A 22,825-nucleotide genomic window follows, 5' to 3' on the forward strand; every position below is an offset into this window, starting at 1 on the left:
CAGTAAACCTGAAGAGTAAACAGGCATTGTAAATGTTAGTCATAGACACGCCACGTCGGTTTAATTAACTAAATTCCTTAAATTTTGATTGTAGCGGTTCGAGCACCAATTTGGTTATAATGTCTAGGATGTGACCTTTGACCTTAGAATCTTAGATTTATACGGCAGGAATGGAACAACAGTCTAGAAAACGCGTCGTTGACTCAGAAGACGCCTATTATTCCGGACCGCCTGGTCTTAATCTTTCTGATTTTTGTTTTTGTTTTGCGGAGTCTCCGTGTTGATAGATATTTTGTTCATACCTTGCCGTATTTTTATCAATATGGAATCAGAATTAATATTTCTTACAGAAATGTTCTCTCCAGCTCTATCATACGGACAGCCATCCTTGTATGAGTGCCCTGGCGGTTGGTTATATTTAACATGTATTTCACATTACGAGTATAAATTTCACAAAGGTAGGAAAATTTGTTACAGTCTATGTGTATTTTGACCTTCCCTAGTGTGGATAGCACATTTTCAAACGTTAATAATGATCTGCAGGGGTGTCATTTTTACCGAATCTTAATCTAGCCCCCAAAAACGTTTAAAATGTGCTATACACACTAGGGAAGGTCCAAATACACGTATAATGTAACACATTCTCAAGTCGCTGTGCTCAAAATAGATCAGTATTAAGACAGTTGAAGTATTATGCAATGGGATTTAGATCAAGATAAAGATGTGTGATTTTTGTATAACAATTAGAATACCTGCCACATCAAAGACATTCCTATCTGTCGTATAACAACGATTCCAATTACGATATTCCATATCTGTTATGCGTGGTTAGTGATCACACCATCACAAGTACATTATAAGTTCTGACAAAACCTTGCTCTTCGCAGATAACTTGATTTACATTTCTCAGTCTCAGTCTGATGTTAAAATAAGGGCATTTTAGAAAACATACCCTGATTTTAAATATTTATTCTTTTTTAAAATCATAATTATATGAAATCAAAAATGATAAAAAATAAATATGATCAGAATTTGTTAGAATATGAGCATAAGAACCGATGACGTCATGATTGACCACTATGACATCATTGATGACATCATTAAAATAATGAAATCTATGTTTTTGTCAATTCAAATTAAGGAAATTCATATTGATGTTGTGAAATATTGTATGTAATTCCCATTCCAAAAGTGGTCAACTACGTTAACATACTCAGCTGTTACACATTTAACTAGAGAGCTTTTTTTTTTAGAATAATCTTCAATTTTAATAGCATGGAACAATAACCGACAATAAACCATGCCATAGGACCATGATGTTACCTGAACGATAGGATATATTCTCCCATTCCGAATGACAATAACCAACTTCAAATGGCGGTTAGGAGAGAGATCAAAAGATCTCAAGTCAGACATGTGAAAATTTGAAAATGTGACAAGAAACTTTGGAAAAAAAATGAAATTAGTGTTGAAGCGAAAATGCGTGTGGTCATTTGGAGCATACTATTAGTTAACGTCACAATGACGTTATTCCTATAATGACGTCATTTGTTATGCATTATGAAAATATAAGGCTTTCGTAAGGTTTATTATATGGAGTTGATGCACCTAAATTGAATACTAATTAAATTGTATAAATTCCAATGTTAATATCAATATTAGAATCCGTCTGGATTTTTTAACGTTTTCCAATTATGCAATATAAATGAAAATTAAACTGATTTTCTTCTCTTCAATTAAATAGTATCGATACTTCCCGTTACAGGAGCTATACCAATGACCAATACCAATATAAATTGATACACATCAGTTTCAAGAGTATACATGACCTGCTGAAGAGACCACGTTTTTATCGGACATGGCATAAAGACAGAATTTTGTACATTTCTAGTTGAAAACATGGAAACATGCGAATAACGGTGACCACGGGAGATCCTACGTCCTGAGGGTTTACCTTTATTTGTCCACCACGCGCGCGCGCTCAATGACAGTGGCCCCGCATTGTCTTAGTCAATTGCCTTTGTAAATGATTTATACATAATCCCTAGCACTAAGGTTAACAAGGCTCCCCCAACTTAACAGATCATATAAGGATATTTTTCAAAGCGACAATTTTTGGGATTTCAAAATGCTATAATATCAATATGATTGAAGGTAAGCTTTCGTTTTTAATAATAGCTGATATCCTCAATTCCGACGGCGATGTAGTAATATCAATACATCCATTTTCTTCCATTTTAAGCTTCATAACAAAGAAAACAAGGGAAAATGCACTGATATCACTGTAGTCATGAACCTCACATTTACGCCAATCACAATCTTGTTGAATGTATCTGGAGTTGACAAATGGAGTTCCCGTATTCATTATTAGGTATCCCGATCCTCATGTTAACCTTTTCTTAACACATTGTCCTAAATTACACGTGACACATATATAAGTGGTACTGTAACAGGTTACAGGTGACCTATCGTGTATATATCATCTATTTATTAGCTCAATGCATTACAAGCACTACGTGTTGTTGATCCGAAGGTCAAAGGTCATGGATATCCTGTGGTAGTCATACTATGTTGAATATATACTATATGTGTACAATTCGTTTCCAGATATGCGTATAAAATGGGTGTATTAACGTGGGAGGAAATTCGTGCTGAATAAATTTATGGCGATAAGCGAGTTTGGCGGTATAACGGGTGGCAAAATAACGGGTATTACTGTACATTACGATCCGTGTATTCATATCATCTAAATGACGATTTTTCACAGGGTATCGGGCCGACCATCACTGCGCCATTGAAAGGTTCTTTTTTAAAACGTGGATGTGGCGCAGTGGTACATAAGATGCGGGCAAGGCGATAAGGTTCGAGGCCCGGTCATGGCACGTATCATAAAATTCTCCCTTCGTCATTTGTGTTACTATGCTATGTAAAATGTATCTTAAAAATGTACAAGTTATATAATGTTTAAATAAAGTCTGAATATTTTCGTGTTCCGGAAGTAAACCATATTGTAACTTAAAATTACGTCACCTCCTAACAATGCACAATAGTTCACTTTGTTGTATGTTTTGACACAGGAGTATCCATTTTTCTATTATTATTTGAGTTTGTTAACATATCAGTGACTAGCTTACATATGTTGTATCAAAAATATATCCTTTTTGAATATCCACCAATAGAGAATTATTTGTTTTAACGATTTGAAACAAACCATGTCAGGAAATAGTAAAGCTCAGTATAATGATAATTTGATGACACTTTGGCTGAAAATGAACGACATAATTAATCTAGCACACCAAAACAATAAAAATGATGATAACTGAAGAAATTACATTACTAGGAAAATGATTCATGGTACTTACCAGATCATGTATCATAATGATGAAAAACGAAATGTTCAGAATGACAGCATCCTCTTGGTTCCGAACGGGTCTCACTGACTTCCGGTAGTCCCTGAACAGATCGTCATGTAACTTCCCTACGTCATGGGCAGTGGCAGATTGGGTTTTATCGACTGTGGACACACAATAAAAAATAAAATAATTATTCATTGATATAAGCAGATTAATCAAAAGGGGATGTTTAATATGGACGAGCATTATCATCAGATTGTCAAAATTTGTAATGCAATTATACATGTAGCGTTGTAGCCCGAGTTTCATCTGGTCCTGACACCATGTTTAGTGTCAGAACAGAGCGCACTACTATGATAACGCTGAATTCCCCAACACCGTTTGGTGTCGCTAAGATTTAGGTACAGACAAAATAAATATGGCATGACAGAACACATATCTTACATATCCAGAAATACTCATATAGTAATGCGCTCTGGCCCTACACCAGACATTGTATCAAGGACAGAGGAAACTCGGGCTAGTAGCGTTAATACGTACAACGTATTCTATTATAGCAGCGCATTTTAACGATCCTTAAATATTGCACAACCAGGTACATCTCAGTCTCCCACTGCAGTTCACATTCATAAATATATAAATATGTTCATGCTTAATCATATAAGAATTACAGAAAAAAAGACGTCTCGCATGGATATATCTTTCCCAATAGTTCTGGCATAGATTTTTGACTATATAGATTTGTATTCGTTACATGTTTATATCTCTATAAATTGTAAGTGTACTTTAATCTCTACAGATATCTATAAATTGTAAGTGTAATCTCTACAGATCTCCATAGATTTCTATAAGTTGTAAGTGTAATATCTACATATCTCTATAGATCTCTACAAGTTGTACTACTCTTTAGGCCATATGACCCTGGCTGTTAATAGGACGTTAAAGAAAACAAAAGCCATATGATGACGGTCCTGATGGTATACGAGCTATCTAGTGGTTTAAGTTTACAGAAACTTTATCACTAGCCCCCGCCTCTGGGTCTCGCGTTCGAAACTCACATAGGACAGTTGCCTAGTACTGACTGTAGGCCGGAGGTTTTCTCCGGTACTCCGGCTTTCCTCCACCTCCAAAACCTGGCACGTCCCTACATTACCCTTAAACAAGGACGTTAAACAAAATATACCTAACTAAACTAAACGCACAGTAAGGAATCCTATGGTAAAGGTTATGTCTCCTGTCCCACAGGATTCGTGAAGGTCCTAAGAAGCCGCGATTCTCAAATAAAAAATCGAAATAAACCAATACGAACTACTTAGGTTATAGGCGGAAATGAGGTGATCGTGAGTTGTGCTTGTTTTTTTAAATACAATTATCTGTATTCTTGTCTGCAGTTAAAAATGAAATAAACAAATATACAATGATAAGTAAACGAGACATAGTCCTGCTCCCATAGTTACTGGCCTTCGTTTAATCATGAATATTTAGGGGTTTTTTTCTCTTCGATACGTACGTTTTGATTATTTGGAATTATCTAATCTTGCTTGTAACAATCAGTTTCATTGGCTGAAATAATTTTAAGCCCATAAGGCTTAAAAAATGACGTCGTGTTTTTGTAACGTCGCTTTTGATTCACTGATACAGCGGCGATATAATTTCTAAGAGAACAGATTTCAACAATAAAAGTAGATATCCAAGGGGGTTGTGTAGGGTATGTTTCATTTGATAGCATACTTTCATCATAAACCGATTGCAGTCTGCAATCCGGATTTGTTTTGTCCTATATCTCCATTACATAAAAATATATTCCAGTTAATCCTTTTATCGAAGGCAGTTAACCCTTACTATGACATATGAGCTTCGACCAGTAATACAAAACCATCTCAATCAAACGTCATGTGTGAAGATGTCAATGAGTTATTTTACACCTCTTTAATACACAGCTATCAGAAAACACGATCTCAAAAACGTTGGAAATCCTCGACAAAGGGTAATCGCCGGAAATTACTTTCTTAGGATTTGTACAAGGGCATTGACCTGCAAACCAACAGCATTATTAAATGGAACGGAATTTAAGGCCAAGATTAAGCCGGAAAGAAAGTTGTGAAAACATCTGATTCTTGTGAAATTGCAACTAATTAGTAAACACACACATCCTCTATTTAAAACAATGTACCGTTTTATATGCTTGCTAGTAAACACTAATTAGCGCTGATCTGATGGATACCAGTGTCAGAGTCTTCGTATTTCAACATAAACCTAGCGTACGAAATCAGAGGAGATAATTGATGATGACAGGTTATGGATTGCCTGTCGCTATGTGAGCATTGTTGTTACTCCCTTGTGTTGTTTGTCCTACGGTTTGGCCTTGTTAGTTTATCAAGCGAGTGTGTAACATTTAACGATCAATATAAATCAGCCAGGAGAGACAATGGACGTGTAGTAGTAGAGCTACGCGAGGTTTAAACGAGAACGCGAGATTGACACGAGAACGCGAGATTGACACGAGAACACGAAATTTAAACGAGAACGCGAGATTTAAACGAGAACGCGAAATTTAAACCAGAACGCGAAATTTAAACCAGAACGCGAGATTTAAACGAGAACACGAAATTTAAACGAGAACGCGAGATTTAAACAAGAACGCGAAATTTAAACCAGAACGCGAAATTTAAACGAGAATACGAGATTTAAACGAGAACGCGAGATTTAAACGAGAACGCGAAATTTAAACCAGAACGCGAAATTTAAACGAGAACGCGAGATTTAAACGAGAACACAAAATTTAAACGAGAACGCGAGATTTAAACAAGAACGCGAAATTTAAACGAGAACGCGAAATTCAAACGAGAACACGAAATTTTAACGAGAACACGAGATTTAAACGAGAACGCGAAATTTAAACCAGAACGCGAAATTTAAACGAGAACGCGAGATTTAAACGAGAACGCGAGATTTAAACGAGAACGCGAAATTTAAACCAGAACGCGAAATATTAACCAGAACGCGAAATTTAAACCAGAACGCGACATTTAAACGAGAACGCGAGATTTAAACCAGAACGCGAAATTTAAACCAGAACGCGAGATTTAAACGAGAACGCTCTAACATCATAATTTTGTGACAAGTTATATTATCGGTTTGGTTGGAGGGGAATAGGAATGTAATTTTCTCACGTGTTTGTTTGTTTTATTCTTTCCTGTGAAACCTCAGGCCAGATCTATATATACATGATTCAATATGTTTACAGACATAAACCGTTAAAGGAAAACAACGACTCCCATTGTTTTGTTATAAAATTTGTTATTAAAGAATTAATTTCACGATCAGCACAGTTTAAACCTGAAGCTCAAAATGATGCCTCAAAGCCTTTAGAAGCAACTTGGAAGATTTGAAAAGGTCAAGACAATTTTTTTATTGCTTTGCAATATTCTACGTGCGTTTCTTGAGAACAATGAAACCTTAATGTATGATATTTCATATGTATGAAATTCCTGTTACTAATAATGCATTTAAGTACTCCGGTCTAAACCAAGATTTTTTTTTCTTTTTGATATTCTTTGTTCGTATTTCTCATAGTTCGATCGATTTTGTGTTCCCATTACAATCTATTTTACACATCAGTGCTTATTCACTTCTACTAGCTCTTCGTGTGTGATTTTCAGTCTTCTAGATATGTGACTTTAAACTTAAAAGTGGTCTCATGCCGATCCTTAGCATGCAGTTAATATATTTCTTGGATGTCAACGAAGGAACTTTTACACATGTACTCTACATAACAGAATGATTTCCATTTATTCATGTATTTATTGTTGTTGTTTATTTGTTAAAGTTTTAAACAGAAATCCTACAAACTGTTTGCTGAGTATGCGATTTTTTTTTCTTGTTGTTGATGGAGTTTAACTTCTGCAGGTGACAAACGGATACAAACGAAAGAAGACCATATAATACAACAATTGATAGGAAAGACAGAAAAAAACGGAACAAAGGATACGAAAATGGCGCAATGGGTGCATGTCCATTGTGGTCTCTCAAGTGTCCAGTAAGGGGAAGACAGGGAACGCGATGTTCGCTCCTGTAGGAGTATCTGTGGGGATACATATACGTCCATACAATAGGATCAGGTTTTGTCAACGTTCCCCAACTTAAGGAAAGTCATTAGCTTATAAGTTCCCTTAGGAAGGTTTTTAAGCATTTTTTAGTGATCTTATTCTTAGAATCTTTAGTTAAGGAACCTCCCCTCGTAAAATACAAAATATGGGATAATCAAAATGGTTACATTTTATCATATATACGCAAAATAAAAACAAAACTAACAAAACAGCTTTAGGGCATTGTATTACATTATTTTTTGCTGCGTATCCAAAGACCCAGTTAACCTAAAAACGGTTTTCAATACACAGGACGGGAAAATCCTCTAAATTTTCAAAATCCCGTTATGTATTTTTCATCATTTACTAGAGATATTATGATTTTTTTTTTTTTCGTGCAGCCAATTTGCACAAAATTCCGATTTACAAAGGATCAAACCTTCTGTCTCCGCGTAGTCATGCTAATGACAAGATTCGAGGAACTAGCAATTAGTTAGAAAATAAAGAATGTTACGATGTCAAGCTGTGTGAGAGAAACCTCTCGCTTGGCTGGCGTTCATGGCATGTCGTTGTCATTCGTTTTGACTCAAGGGGAGCCGCCGAGCTCTCGTCAAATTTAACTCCATATAAATGAATAATTTCAACGAAATTTTTTTAATCTTTACAACTATTCATTTGCATTGGATGTGCTGAAATAATTTTTTCTCACGAGTGAAGAATATGGTTTTAATACGTGTAACAAACTTGTCAAAAATGGATGGTGAAATATGATGTCATTTAGTTATAACGTTAAAATCTTTGTTTGCTTGCTTGGTGTATCGCTTTATTAACCAGTCCTATTTAAGGCAGGTCTACTTGTGGTAAGTGCTGCCTATCTCACCGAAGAACATACGGGAGGCATGCCGCATGTTATCCGGAACAATTCTGTTATGGAAGTGTCTTGCCCAAGGACAAGGCACAATAGCAAATGGAACAAAAATGCTGAGATTATGTAGACATGGTATAGCAACAAAGACGAAGACTTCGTTTAGGAGACGTCTATCTGTATAAAGTAAATTAAGCGTTCTTGTTAAAGTGGCAATTCATATCTATTTGGTCTGCGAAACCTCGCTATAGTCTAGTCACGAATAAATGTTATTGAAGATATACAAATGCTAATTACAACTTACATGCATTTACACATTAACAGATCTATCGAGGCACACCTAAAAAGGGCTTATAACCTAAATAAGCAGTTTATAGCCGGGATTAGTTATTGCTTACGTTTTAGATTCATAGCATAGAATAAAATAACAAAAATAGACGCCTTTATAATAATTTGAACGCAGACATGAATTATCTGTTTTATTTTTTCTGTACAAAATGTATCCTTTTTGTGGCAAACCTTTGGTAAAAGCGCGAACATGTTGGCTTTCGAAAAATTCTGTAAATGTACTTATTAAAGCGTACTTTTGCGCATGATTGAGTATAAACAGGTTAGCGCAATAGTGAATTTGCGTAGTTACATTATTGGTAATAAAAATAATATAAATTATCTGCGGTTAGCACAATCATAATTTTACGGAATGCCTACATGTTTAGTAAGTACACAAATCCTGTTACAGATTTGATTTGCGGCATTGAGAAGTATCTATTGTGATTATTGACAGATGAATAGTCGGGCTATTTTAAGGCTTGGTTCCTTAAAGTTGTCGATTCTAGTTTATTGGGAATATACGGGAGGCTTGTCGCATGCTATCAAGCGAAATTGTAGATACATGATCCTAAAATAAAATAATACTCATCACGCGGCATTGAAATTATGAGTGACAGCTACGCATTCAATTACCAATCCATTACATGTATATACTCAATAACCTATCGCATGTTTCGTATAATCTAGACCTTTTTTCATTTGATAGTTATCCCGAAATGAATACTAAGCTTTCGATGATTGATTTTGAGCTAAAATTTAAATTATCTTATTTATTGGTGCTTTGGCACCGACGAGTCTAACCTACTTTTTATTTATGATTCATTTCAATATTTTGAATGTTATTTCAAGTGTCAGGCAATCCATCATTTATTCACAAGATACAAAGATATACATACATTTAGCCGCCAAGTGTCTTGTCATGACAGTTCCTTTGTCTCTGAATTATAATTCCGTACAGGGTATTATTACTTTGAAATGAACACTGGAGTAATTGTTTTATTACTGATACACGAGAAAGTAAAAACGCTTGTAGACCAATCCCATATCACAGTTACGTTCTACAACGCTGAATCTGTTCATCACATTAAGTAATTTTATATATCCCTACATTCATCAAAAATAAGGAATAAAATCCGTCTGGCCTTGGAAACTAGACATTTATCTTTTTATGATTTACTCCTTCTTCAAACATGTATTTCTATTGGATTTGAAGTCAGGATCCCTTAGGATAAAAGGTAACGTCGTTGTTTTGTATTAGCCAATAGAGATGCATTGCAATTTTTCTCCAGGAAAAGTTCTTTAAAAGGCAGTGATATTATCTTATATGAGTTTTGCGTTGTGACGGGTGGCGCAGTGGTAACGCACTCGCCTTCCATCTGGGCAACCTGAATAGGATTCTGCTGTCGTACCAGTCGTCCACAAACGTATGTTTTATCCGGGTACTCCGGCTTTCTCCCACAGAAGTACCTCGCGTGCATCATCATTGTCAGTGAAATCAATGAACATGACGTCATCTCATTAAGATGTTAGTCGATGGACTATCTTTCCCCAGAACACAGTATACAGTTGACTAGTGGAATAATCCAGTTTTCCGTGAAGTTCACGCAAACCGATCTCTAGTCTTCCTGATATACATTTGCTTGCATTCCATATCTAACTAAATATCGCATGCACTCTACCAGGATGTCATTGTTCACATTGGTATAACATACGAGTATTATAGATAGCATAAACTAACAATTCATCACACTTTATTTCTGGTTAATACCTACATCTACGCGCTGAGTCCACATACAAGAACATGCATACAATGCCAAAAATATATTCCAGTAAGTTATCAATGTCAAGATTTTGGAATCGAAAGTTGAAGTTTCATCAAACTCTCATTATAAAATTTCGTCAGACGATTTTGTTTCTTGACAAATTCTTAATGGAAATGAATTACGGCTTAGTGTTAGTAACGTGGCTTTGTAAATTCCCTCTCACTACTTTGACTCAACAAATTGTGTCACAGTCATTGTGTATTTGACAATACGCAGATATATTACATGAATATTGGTGTGTCATGCTCATCGAGCATTGATCTAAAATATTATTCCATCAAATAATTTGCTTTTTAAAATCAGGTCGTAGCATAATATACCTAAAATGACTATAACATCAGCAATATGTTAGAGCCATTTGAATGAAATGCGGGCCGCTATGCGATAAGGCATGTGATATTTTAGTCAGACGCCTGTAATTTCGTAGGATTTCGATTTGTCTGTTAAGTCAACCTCATTAAAGCACATTTATTGTGCTTTTACCATAGGATGAAGTTCAGTATTGAAATGATATTTGAATTGGCCAATTCACCGCTGATGGTGAATATATGGTCACAGCTTATAATCATGATGAAGCCGTATTTGGACAGTAATTTTTACGAGGAATTTTCTCTTAGAAAGTAACTTGAAAGTATACATATATCATAGATACGTATATTTGGGCTTTATAACGAATTGTATATGCTGAAATTAAACGTAATCATAATTCGTATCCATAATAAAAACAAAATGATATTGATAAGATATAAGTTAAACGGATACCATTGGGCCAAACAATAAGGATAATATGACCAAGCGTGGCTGAAGAGCAAGCGTCTTCCCCCTCATCGGGGACACACAGCAGATAAATCTATGCAATATACAATGTTTCTTTCTTAAGATATAAGTCAAAAATGTAAGAATATATATAATTAAATAACGCGTCTATTGGCAGTACAATGTTTAGTAATAGCAGGCCCCTATATTAATAGATGTGTACAAAGTATTAACATAACAAAAAAAGGATACAAGAAACTGCTTCATTAAACGTAATGAGAATGTATGAAATGTTCGTACACGAGATTAATTAATTGTTGTCGTGTAAGCCGTATCAATCTCATTCTGCTATCTCATTGCAAATTATAGAGAAGACTGCCTGCCGCAGTACAATTTGGCTTTGTTAATATAGAATCTGCAATTAAAGTTTCATCACTTATTGCTCGTTGTCAGGACAGGGGCGGAGCGCAACACAAGATAATACACATTTAAAGGTTTATTTATATGTAACATTCGGATATAAAACAGTAGAAAATTCTAAAGTATTGATTTTTTACCTTGAACAAGAATGCTTTGTACTTTAAACATACATGCGTTGCATTTACATAGTTCAAATTACAATAAAATGCTTACACACTGATGTTTTTTAGGACTTACTGAAATTGTTTTAAACTTCGTAACTCTATACTATTAAAATACGGATATTATTCTTTATAAACTGTTTCGCCCTCGATCGTGATAAGTGGTCGGGTGCCTTTCATCCAAGCGGCCGGGGTTCGATTCATCGATCGGACGTGAAAACGTATGGGGTCACCTACCCAACCAAGTGGGTTTCCTCAGGCTCTCCGGTTTCCTGCCACATTAAGACCCCTCGCGCGCTTCCATCCGGGCCAACTAGAGTGATTAATATAAGGTAATATAACTTGTTTCGCAATTTTCGTGAAATAAATAAAGTTTACATTTTTACATGGGAGAGTATATACCGATTTTCTCTTGTTTTGTGGCATTTAAACTCGCGTCATTCATTCAAATTAATGTATGTACTTCTCCGCAAGGATATAACATTTCCTATCATGATAGGACATTTCTTGATAGTAACATTCCTTCTCTCCTAACCTGTTATGTTTACATGTCCCTGTTGATTCGTTATTCAAGATTTATTCAGCAAAATAAAGTACGACAGTCATTAGTTCGTTATGACGAATAACTTTGCTGGTTTATTCTCAATAAACCATGTCCATGATTATCGACCGCTAATATAGCAGTTTATTAGTCCACTGCCGTTTGTGCATCCCACAATTTCTTTTCTCGAAAAACCATTTTTCAAAATGGCCGCCGGCTTCTCATTGGTTGAGGCTTGTCCGGACAACTTCTCCTAAAGTACTACTCCGATTTTAACGAAACTTAGTATACATGATCACTATAACATGTAGTTAAAAAATGAGAAATAAATAGGTGCACTCGTAGCTCAGGCAGGGGACTTTGTATTGATGTTGCAATACTATCCATCCTTGTTATTATACAGATTTCAAGAGATGTAGGTGGGTTAAGACAACGGAAATGTTTCTTGGTGGTCGATTTTGTAAAATATATGTGTATTATTTGCTAAACTTTTAAAACTAAATTATAATTACAATATCAACTAAAACATATTGTTTGTGCAGTCCTGAGATTTCAATCAAGCTTTCGATTTTATATAACAATATAAGCAGCCTTTCAGCTTTCCCAATCTAGACCTTAAACCATTCTGACATAGTAATGTAAGCAGTACTTCAGTGTCATTGGTTTATATATTACTTTAAAGGATAGTTGGCTATCCTTCAGAACGTAATCAAGCTCTTAAATTACGCTATGTACGTCAAAGAAGAAATTTAAACATTTCCTCATTCACGTTGTCAACAATATTTAAGTTCCTAAGCTAGCTGTAAGTCTGCTTTTCGTAGATAAAATCAATAATTTTAACGGTCTAGTTAGTTATCTTTCAAAACTCAATCAACCTCTTAATCTAATGTACGTCTATGAAGAAATTTAAACATTCGCTGATTAGAGTTATTTTCATTTATCTCACTTTATAAAACAATTATTCAATGTCCGAAAGTCTTCTAAATGTACCAATAGCTCAAAACGTAGATAGAAAGCGTGAAAGCACCTGCAATACAGAATTGCTTTATATAATAACAAAATTATATAAAGATTTACAGGTGAAATCAAAGCACCAAAGATAAGTTTTTTTCACTATTGAACCAGTATTTTGTACAGTTTCTCATAAGAGTACCTGTCAAAATTGTTCTTTATTGACAGATTAGATGCCATAGCAGGTTTTGGATAATACCAATGTGTTTGTTTACCTAAAATCCTAAAATGCATAATTGTCTGACAGCTTTCACCATACTGTTATTGGTCATATTGCAATGGTGAAATTCGACTAGGCGAACGCACGTAATCCACGAATATTGATAAGGTACACTAAACTTTTAGAATACCAACGGTGTCTTTAAGCAATTTGTTCTTTCTCTGTCTTCCTCGTAAGAGCTATCAGTTTCACAATGTTAGAATACTATTCGCATTATTTCCCGGAATAATTGACTTCCGATCAGAAAGGAAAAGGGACAAAAACAAGTACCAACTTGAGTCCAGGGAACCCCTGGGTATCCAGCTGGAGATACCATTTTACCTGTTCCAGATTTTAACTTATCTTATAGTCATTATATTTATTAATAAGCTCTTCCCAAACAAAAACACTTTAACAATATTCATCTAATTTGTATTAGTATACCCCTTCTTTACTAAAGGGGTATACAGTAATCAGTTTGTCTGTCCGTCCTTGTGTTGGCGATTCGTCCGTGATGGACTTGTGTACAGAATATATCATGAATCCCTGTACAGATTCAGTTCATATTCACACCATATCAAAAGGAAATAATACACATGATTAGAATTCCGTGGTCATCGATCAAGATTAAAGGTCAAGGGTACAACTTGACAACTGTTGAAATAAAAAAAGCTTAGCATAAAATATGGCAATGTTTTGGAAAATTCATTAATCACAGACGTATTTTTTTTAAATACCAGTGCTGATATCAATGCAAATTTACTCACACTACATAAAATGACGCACGCCAACACGTGTCAGTTGCATCCTTATTGCATGAAGCCCGCACCATGTGTCAACGACATTCCTGGAATATTGTCAATTGTTTGCTTCTAATGATGCTCTAATATTCGACTTAACAGATTGAAATGTTAAATGGACGTATATCATATTGCCCAAATAAATACAACTTCTGTCATGTTCTGATACAATTCCTTTGAAGGACTTTAAAATATAGATATATGCTTTTGTTTCTTAGCAGAAGTCATCGCTATAAATGATTTGCTTCTTTTGTTCTGAGATATCTTATATGTAAAAATCTCAAAACTATTGATTCATTTTGATGATAATTCAAAAGGTATATGACTACAGCGTCAACGTTTTTAACTTCTCCAGCAAAAACACTTTTACTGATATAATGGATACCTTCACTGAAGTTGAAACACTTTTGTCGCCGTTAAAGATGTTATGAATATCAAACAATGTCGTTACTAGCTGATAATTAGCGACGGGGTGTTGCATTTCCTTAGGTTTCATCGAGGTGGCCTTTTACAGATGGTCGAGCAGCCTGTGGCGGATTTTCTATAGAAATACTCCTTCTCCTGAATCACAGTTTCTTCTGCGTGGCAGTCATTTTGTCGTTTATACGTACACCTAAGTAAGCTTCATTTGAGCTGCAATGTGCTCAACCAACCAATGCTAACGGTTTGGTAATGAATGCATATGTCCATAAATAAACCAAATAATTTCTACTTTGACCACCATTATCAAATTATCTAGCACTCTTCAGAAACAGATCCCCCGAAAACATGTTTATGCGATTATGATCGAAGCGGATTACTTTATACAAGTACATAGGGCATGGATCGAAGTAAAAGGTTGCCGGTGACAAAGGTCCATGTGAACTTCGGTTTGTATTACATATAATGGTATACGTGTACAACAAGCTATTGCTTAATATAGACAAGTTGTTATACAAAGATTTTTTTAACACAAAGACAGACTCTTCGGCTTTAATTCGGTATTCGGTCGTTTCGAATGTAGACTTGCGTCGTTAAAACTACCCCGCTTGGGTACGTCTACGTTTACGTTGCGTTTGCCTTGCGTGTGCGATGCATTTGCGTTTCTGAATGTATTGTTTTATTTTTTGGTGTTTGCTAAGTCTATTTTTTCCTGTAAAGAAAGAAAGTAGAGTATTACTAACTAATACAGAAACAATTAAAACATATCACACGGATATGGGACACATGGCACTTATTAAGTACGTCAGATATAAAGCTCAATACACAATGAAGACATATCATTTTGATTCATGTTCATCCAATCGAAATGTTCTATAAAATGATCGAAAACAAAATAACAGTTTTTTATTTTTTTATTTTTATAAAAGTGCATCATGGCATTAGGAAAAGTAATAACAGCAAGCAATAATATCATTTGATTGAACAATGCGTATTTGTTTTGATAACGAAATATAAATCAACATATTTGTTCAATGCAAATACTGAATTCTATATTGCATTATGACGTCATATAGAATGACGGACAGCTACATTGTATATACAAATATTAATTATTCCCATTGTCGTTTGTAAGATATTCGGTCAAATCAGAAAATCACTTTTACAGAATGAATAATTTTCAAAATCTCACTGGTATCAAATGTAATAAATACTATTATGTTTGATAATATTAATTTATTAATTTTTAAGGATTTAAGGTAAACGAATCGTGAATGTTGCATTCAACTGATGGTTGTTATGTATATGGACTTTTTATACACCGACATAATATCGAGGGTCAAACTTAATATTGTACATAGACGTCGATTGTCATCTTACAGAAAGGCTTTGGATTTTCTGGTTTCGGTTGCTGAAAGTGAGCTTGATAGGTGAGTATGAATATAAACTAACATCTGTACGAAAACTTAAGTGCAAATTTAAACTAAGGTCAATATGCAGTACCCCATTCGTTGGATAGTTTGAAATTCGAAATTGAAAAACTAACAAAACAAATTGGAGAAGTAGGAAGTTGTAGGAAGTGAGATCGGTCTCTATCGGTACGAGTAGCTCATTAGCGGAAGCCCCTGTACTGCTCGGGGCCATGGTTTTTGTGGCTGCATCATATGAGTCTCACACCATTTGGATTTGTTATCGTGGATATTAACAATCGATTAACAAACTTGGATTTGCAACCCAGAAGCAAATCTTGATGAATCAGGCCGAGATACATTGTATATAAACCATAATGTACAAGGCGAGTATTTTTTTACATAGAAACACAAATGATTAAATTTTACCCGTGCCCTGTTAACGCCTAGAACACACAATCTATGGCACCATATCGCCTAGCCAGGAATTGTCTAGAGCTGCTACCGCTGCTACAAGTCGATATACCTTCAGGGGGTGTTTCTATGCCTGTGTGATATATTAAAAATATCCCGATGCCTCTTCTGATATAATATTCGTCTACTAACTGATCTGAATACCCGCATAGCATTGTCTGTGCTCATGCCATCGATCGCATTTTGCGAAATGTAATCACTAATTGCGAATATAATATTATTTTCGTAACTTTCGCGAAAATGTTTTCAACCTAGGAAATAATATAGGCTGCAAGTACATTGCCCTGTTATTAATTCCACCACTTATTTAAAAAAAAATAACGTTGTAATTGCAAATTAACTATCTTTTGATCGAGTGATAAGCATGCACATGTCCCATGATGTTGCGATGGAAGCGGAAGTACTTAAATCAGTATGAATCACTTAAGCGTTTGTTTGATGGGGTACGCTCTGTAAAGCGTCTAGATAATCCAGGCACAAACACGGCAGCTGTAACACATATGACTGACGAATGTGTAGCTGGTTCCGCGAGCTCACATTGTTCTAAAAACAAAATGACATTTGTTTGTTCAATGTCATTTCAATAAGCATTAGTTGTATATATAATTATGTTATTTAGTATTTAACAAGTGTGTACCTGTCAAAGATTGTAGCACGAACGTTACATAAGGTACATTTCACTTTAAACTCAACGTTGATTCAGAGTTGCAAAATAATTTGTTCATAGCGATTTATGAATACAATATTAAATTAAAATGAAATGTTGGTGTTTAGAAATGTCATGAATAGGTTTAACAATAGATACCCTTCTCCAAAGCCAATGACTTATCACAAATATGATCACAATGAACAGCGACAGTCATTTCATTTTTCGTCTAGAATGAGGATAGACTGTATACTGTAAAAACACTGATTTTGGCGAACTTGAATTTTAGCGCACATCCGATTCAAACAGATAAGTAAGCACAGTGATGAATTGGCGCATAATTTATGCATGCCGTATAAAACGATATACAGAAACTTCCGTTAGCGGAATCATATATTAAGGGGAAAGCTATCGGCGCGAAAAAAGCTAAAATAATATTACTTCTTAAACGGATACGTTTACAGTTGAAATATACACGTTTCTCAATGGAGATGGCAAATATCTTCTTCTAAATCTCATAAAGATTGTAACGTCAAATATCTTCTAAAACCAATTACATTTGAGACGTCAAATATCTTCTAAAACCAATTACATTTGAGACGTCAAATATCTTCTCCTGAAACCCATTAGAATTTAAACGACATATGTTTTACCCTGAACTGTATTAAAGTTAAACGACATATTTCAAAGTCCGCTAATGACACAAACATGATGACTTATATTTCACTATAACACAAACCATGCTATCTGAAAGAGGTTTGACATGAACACAAAAAGCCGTCTTTCCTTGACCGCGTGGTTCCGTTGTAGGAAAATAAAGCGTCCAACTGAATAAAAAAAAACAATGGACACAAAAACCGTTCGAAGAATCCTAGCAACCACGGTTCCTATAGGAAGATACTTTTCCTATATAGTAGCAAGGTGCAACGTTAAAAACAAAGAAAACAAAATTGCTCTCCTTAAAAGGGTTCCACTTCAAATGAGAAACAAGTGTCTAGACAACTAAGGTCCACAGCAAACAAAAACCGAAGGTAACCAAATTCCAATAGATACAATGTAGCAGTAAAATTAACCTAAATAACAAGGTTTATTTGTACGCAAAATTCAAAATTTCCAGACTAACAAGGTTTATTGTAAATTCGTCCTAGCTAACATTGTTTCATTGTATAAATAAATCAACATTTTCAGACAAAAAAGGATCTACTACAAGATTGAGTCATATTATCTCGGCTGACAATTGTGCCTAGAGTAAAAAAAAAAGCAGCGATAATACAAAAATAACAAAAGACTATTGTATATAGAAGCCCTATGCTGGTTCGTTAAAACTGTTTTGGATATATAATCTGTTATTTGTATGTTGCTTCCCTGCAGGTATGGCGAAAGAACTGTACCTGACGCCCTTAATAAATGATTTACTAGACATGAAATCTTCTTTCGAGAAATAATAAAGACCATGGAAAAAGTTCGCGATGGACAACTTGATGTAATTATCTATTTCCTTGTGCCATGTTAGATCAGCTGTCATATGCCTGTTGATATGCCTTGTGGGGTTCCGATGTTACTACCCTGGTGTTCATTTTGGGAATTTAACTAAACCCGGATTTGACGTAAATCTGTTTGGCGAGTGTCGTCAATGAAGCGTTCAGTCTTCCGGAGCACCTGATCTTTCTCTGCCTATACCTTTTCAGGGGTCACCTTACAAATATGTAATCATTCATATTTTCCCCTAGTTTGATAGATTTTCAGTTTCGATTATGGTTTCTTAATCATGTCGGTATTTTCTATTGCTATCGGCAGTGCCTCCCATTTAGCGTTTTTATTTGTGAAGAATGTTACTTGTTCAGCTCCTGGTCGAGACATACCAAAGACTACAAAATTGGTACTCGTTACGTTCTCTTTGACAGTCAGATTCGCGGTAATGTCTGGCCCGTCTATTGCCAGTATTATATAACCGCTTGAAGTTTCGCTTTGCGATATCCAGGAATGTTATTTAGAAAACAAACGATGTAAATAGCCCTAAGTGGCTTAGTAATACATGGACATCGTCCTTAAATGTCCTTATTGTTTTATAAGGCTGTCAAACAATCAACTTTAAGTGTATTCATTTTGTAACAAAAGAAAAACAAGTCATATCAGCTTATATTATTCACTCCTTTTCATCAATATATTGAATCACGCAAGTGGTCATGCTGTAGAGGGAAAACTATAGAGAACAATACGAAAATCCACGAGGTCGTAAGTGACTCCAATTCATGTTCAAGTCCGATCGGGGAATCGAACCCCAGTCGCCAAAGTGAAAGGTGAGTACGTTATCATTGAATCGCTTGACACGTTAATCATTTTCAAACAAAACAATATGTGAAGACCAGGATTATCTTCGGTGTGCCGTTCCTTTGAAAAGACTTGTCCAGGCTATACTCGAGATTTTCATCTTAACTTTGATATATCAGGCTATCTGTTATACATCTCAGACATACTAGATTAGCTAAAACATATTTCCCATTATTTGCAATAAGGTTTCAATGTACACAGAAACAATTCACATGGCTACTACGTCCGTAGAAACAGTTTTTCGCTGCATACATTAACAATCAATTTCACAAGTGCACCATATACTCACACGTCCCGTTACCATACACGCACACGTCCCGACCCTGACAGACAAGCTTACCATACACGCACACGTCCCGTTGCCATACACGCACACGTCTCGACCCTGACAGACAAGCTTACCATACACGCACACGTCCCGACCCTGACAGACAAGCTTACCATACACGCACACGTCCCGCCCCTGACAGACAAGCTTATCATACACTCACACGTACCGACTCTGACAGACAAGCGCCCGTCATTTATCTACATAAAATGCATTTTTACCTCGGAATGTGTCATTCTGTCAAAGTTTTACTCCAAAGTAAAGCTTATATGAAATGGTTAATGAAGATTGACTCTAAGTGTAAAAGGGTGTTTTAAATTGTGTCTAGAAAAATCGGGGTTGGGTTAACCACTGAAAACGAACGAGGTTACATTCTAGACAAAATAAAAATCTTCTCTAATGCGTCTCATAGTATATTTCCCTATGTTCTCTTTCTTACAATATTTCTTAATATAAATACAATAACTTGATAGATCCCACAACAGTATATATGAGGTCATTTGTTCACATATTTATGGTAACTTCTGAAGGCGTTTACGACTGTAACAACATGAAAACCGATCCTACTAACTTTTATGTTTCCCAGTATCTGAATTCGTTATTAACCGATTTATGACGACGAGTTTCGTGTTCTTGGTATGACGTTAAGGCATGATATCTCTTATTTTTATTATTCCTTTGTGATTAAAATGATATCGACTTGTCTCAGCAATTCAGTAAGTTGATAAAAGCTTAGTTGTGTGGGGTTTCATTATTTTTACAGGATGTCCAAAAAAACAGCCAGAGTCATGCGAGAACAAAGTATGTGGTTGTCATTATCTCCTTTGAAAACATGCGTTTTGCTGTACGATTTGAATTCATGATAGCTTCATCGACACTTCCGCAGATTTTATTTTGAGAACCTGGCATTAACACACATTGACCCAGATTAACATAATTGATGTCGTCGATGAAGCAAAAGATGCCTTTCCTACACTTTCCTACAGGACATATAATTTTTTCATTGGTGTTTGTGTTCATATTTTTGTTGATTTTATTGTTTATTTTATTGATTTTTTCATTATTTATTTCATTATTTTCTTTTATTCATTTTAGATTTCACTGGGTTCAAAACCGTTTTATCTCTTACAAACGCTTGATTTAGAAAGATATATTTTACACTGTATATACACAATATATATATATATATACCAATATCAACATTATATGTCTCTGAAACAAATCGTAATAACCAATTAATTGTATATGACCTTATAAAGGTCAATTGACTCTTGTAGAGGGGAGGAGAGGGGCGGGGAGCTTGTCACGGGGGATATTATTTATCTTGAAGTTTTATGAAATAAACTACAAGTTATAGCAAGTACCAGGTAGCTTCAACTTGGGTCCTCTCAAGACGGTTTTATCAGAAATACTTAATCTAACGACGATATTCGTGTTTAAACCTGACATGTCTGAGAAAAAGGAACTTGTCAATTAACTCTCCAGAGATATGTAAAAAAAAAAAAACGTATTACAAATAAAAGCTGCGAACAGTACATAACGCATATGCAAAACTGGTCACCGACAACGCTGCTTCATTTTGGTTAAGTTACACATACATAGTACCAAAAGCGACAAATTCGTAATTTATTTTTGTTAAAATCGTGAAGATGTCGACAAATGGATACAATAGTAGTGATAACTCATGCCAATGTGGTTGTGATTCCCTAAAGGTTTCTGGAAATTGGCCTGGTTTTTCTCATTGTCAAATCAAATGAGACGATTCCCTGCAGGTATGGCGAAAGAACTGTACCTGACGCCCTTAATAAATGATTTACTAGTCATGAAATCTTCTTTCGAAAAATAATAAAGACCATGGAAATAGTTATGCGATGGACAACTTGATGTAATTATCTATTTCCTTGTGCGATGTAAGGTCAGCTGTCATATGCCTGTTGATATGCCTTGTGGGGTTCCGATGTTACTACCCTGGTGTTCATTTTGGGAATTTAACTAAACCCGGATTTGACGTAAATCTGTTTGGCGAGTGTCGTCAATGAAGCGTTCAGTCTTCCGGAGCACCTGATCTTTCTCTGCTTATACCTTTTCGTGGGTCACCTTACAAATATATAATTATTCATATTTTCCCCTAGTTAGATAGATTTTCAGTTTCGATTATGGTTTCTTAATCATGTCGGTATTTTCTATTGCTATCGGCAGTGCCTCCCATTTAGCGTTTTTAGTTGTGAAGAATGTTACTTGTTCAGCTCCTGGTCGAGACATACCAAAGACTACAAAATTGGTATTCGTTACGTTCTCTTTGACAGTCAGATTCGCGGTAATGTCTGGCCCGTCTATTGCCAGTATTATATAACCGCTTGAAATTTCGCTTTGCGATATCCAGGAATGTTATTTTGGAAAAAAAAAACCGATGTAAATAGCCCTAAGTGGCTTAGTAATACATGGGCATCGTCCTTAAATGTCCTTATTGTTTATAAGGCTGTCAAACAATCAACTTTTAGTGTATTCATTTTGTAACAAAAGAAAAACAAGTCATATCAGCTTATATTATACACTTCTTTTCATCAATATATTGAATCACGCAAGTGGTCATGCTGTAGAGGGAAAACTATAGAGAACAATACGAAAATCCACGAGGTCGGAAGTGACTCCAATTCATGTTCAAGTCCGATCGGGGAATCGAACCCCAGTCGCCAAAGTGAAAGGTGAGTACGTTATCATTGAATCGCTTGACACGTTAATCATTTTCAAACAAAACAATATGTGAAGACCAGGATTATCTTCGGTGTGCCGTTCCTTTGAAAAGACTTGTCCAGGCTATACTCGAGATTTTCATCTTAACTTTGATATATCAGGCTATCTGTTATACA

At 35.3% G+C, this 22,825-nt stretch overlaps 1 protein-coding gene across 1 annotated transcript in view; it reads right to left on the reverse strand.

The window, feature by feature from the left end:
• Nucleotides 1-10,120, reverse strand: part of LOC117338440 (neuronal acetylcholine receptor subunit beta-3-like) — a 79,953-nt gene extending 69,833 nt beyond the window's left edge. Inside the window, exons 1-2 of the mRNA XM_033899793.1 lie at nucleotides 10,006-10,120; nucleotides 3,363-3,514 (exon numbers count right to left, since the gene is read on the reverse strand). Of these exons, the coding sequence (XP_033755684.1) occupies nucleotides 3,363-3,514; nucleotides 10,006-10,120 (267 nt within the window). The remainder of the gene's footprint in view (nucleotides 1-3,362; nucleotides 3,515-10,005) is intronic.
• Nucleotides 10,121-22,825: the final 12,705 nt, after the last annotated feature.

This window comes from Pecten maximus, chromosome 11, assembly GCF_902652985.1.
Source record: "Pecten maximus chromosome 11, xPecMax1.1, whole genome shotgun sequence".
Taxonomy (NCBI): Eukaryota; Metazoa; Mollusca; class Bivalvia; order Pectinida; family Pectinidae; genus Pecten; species Pecten maximus.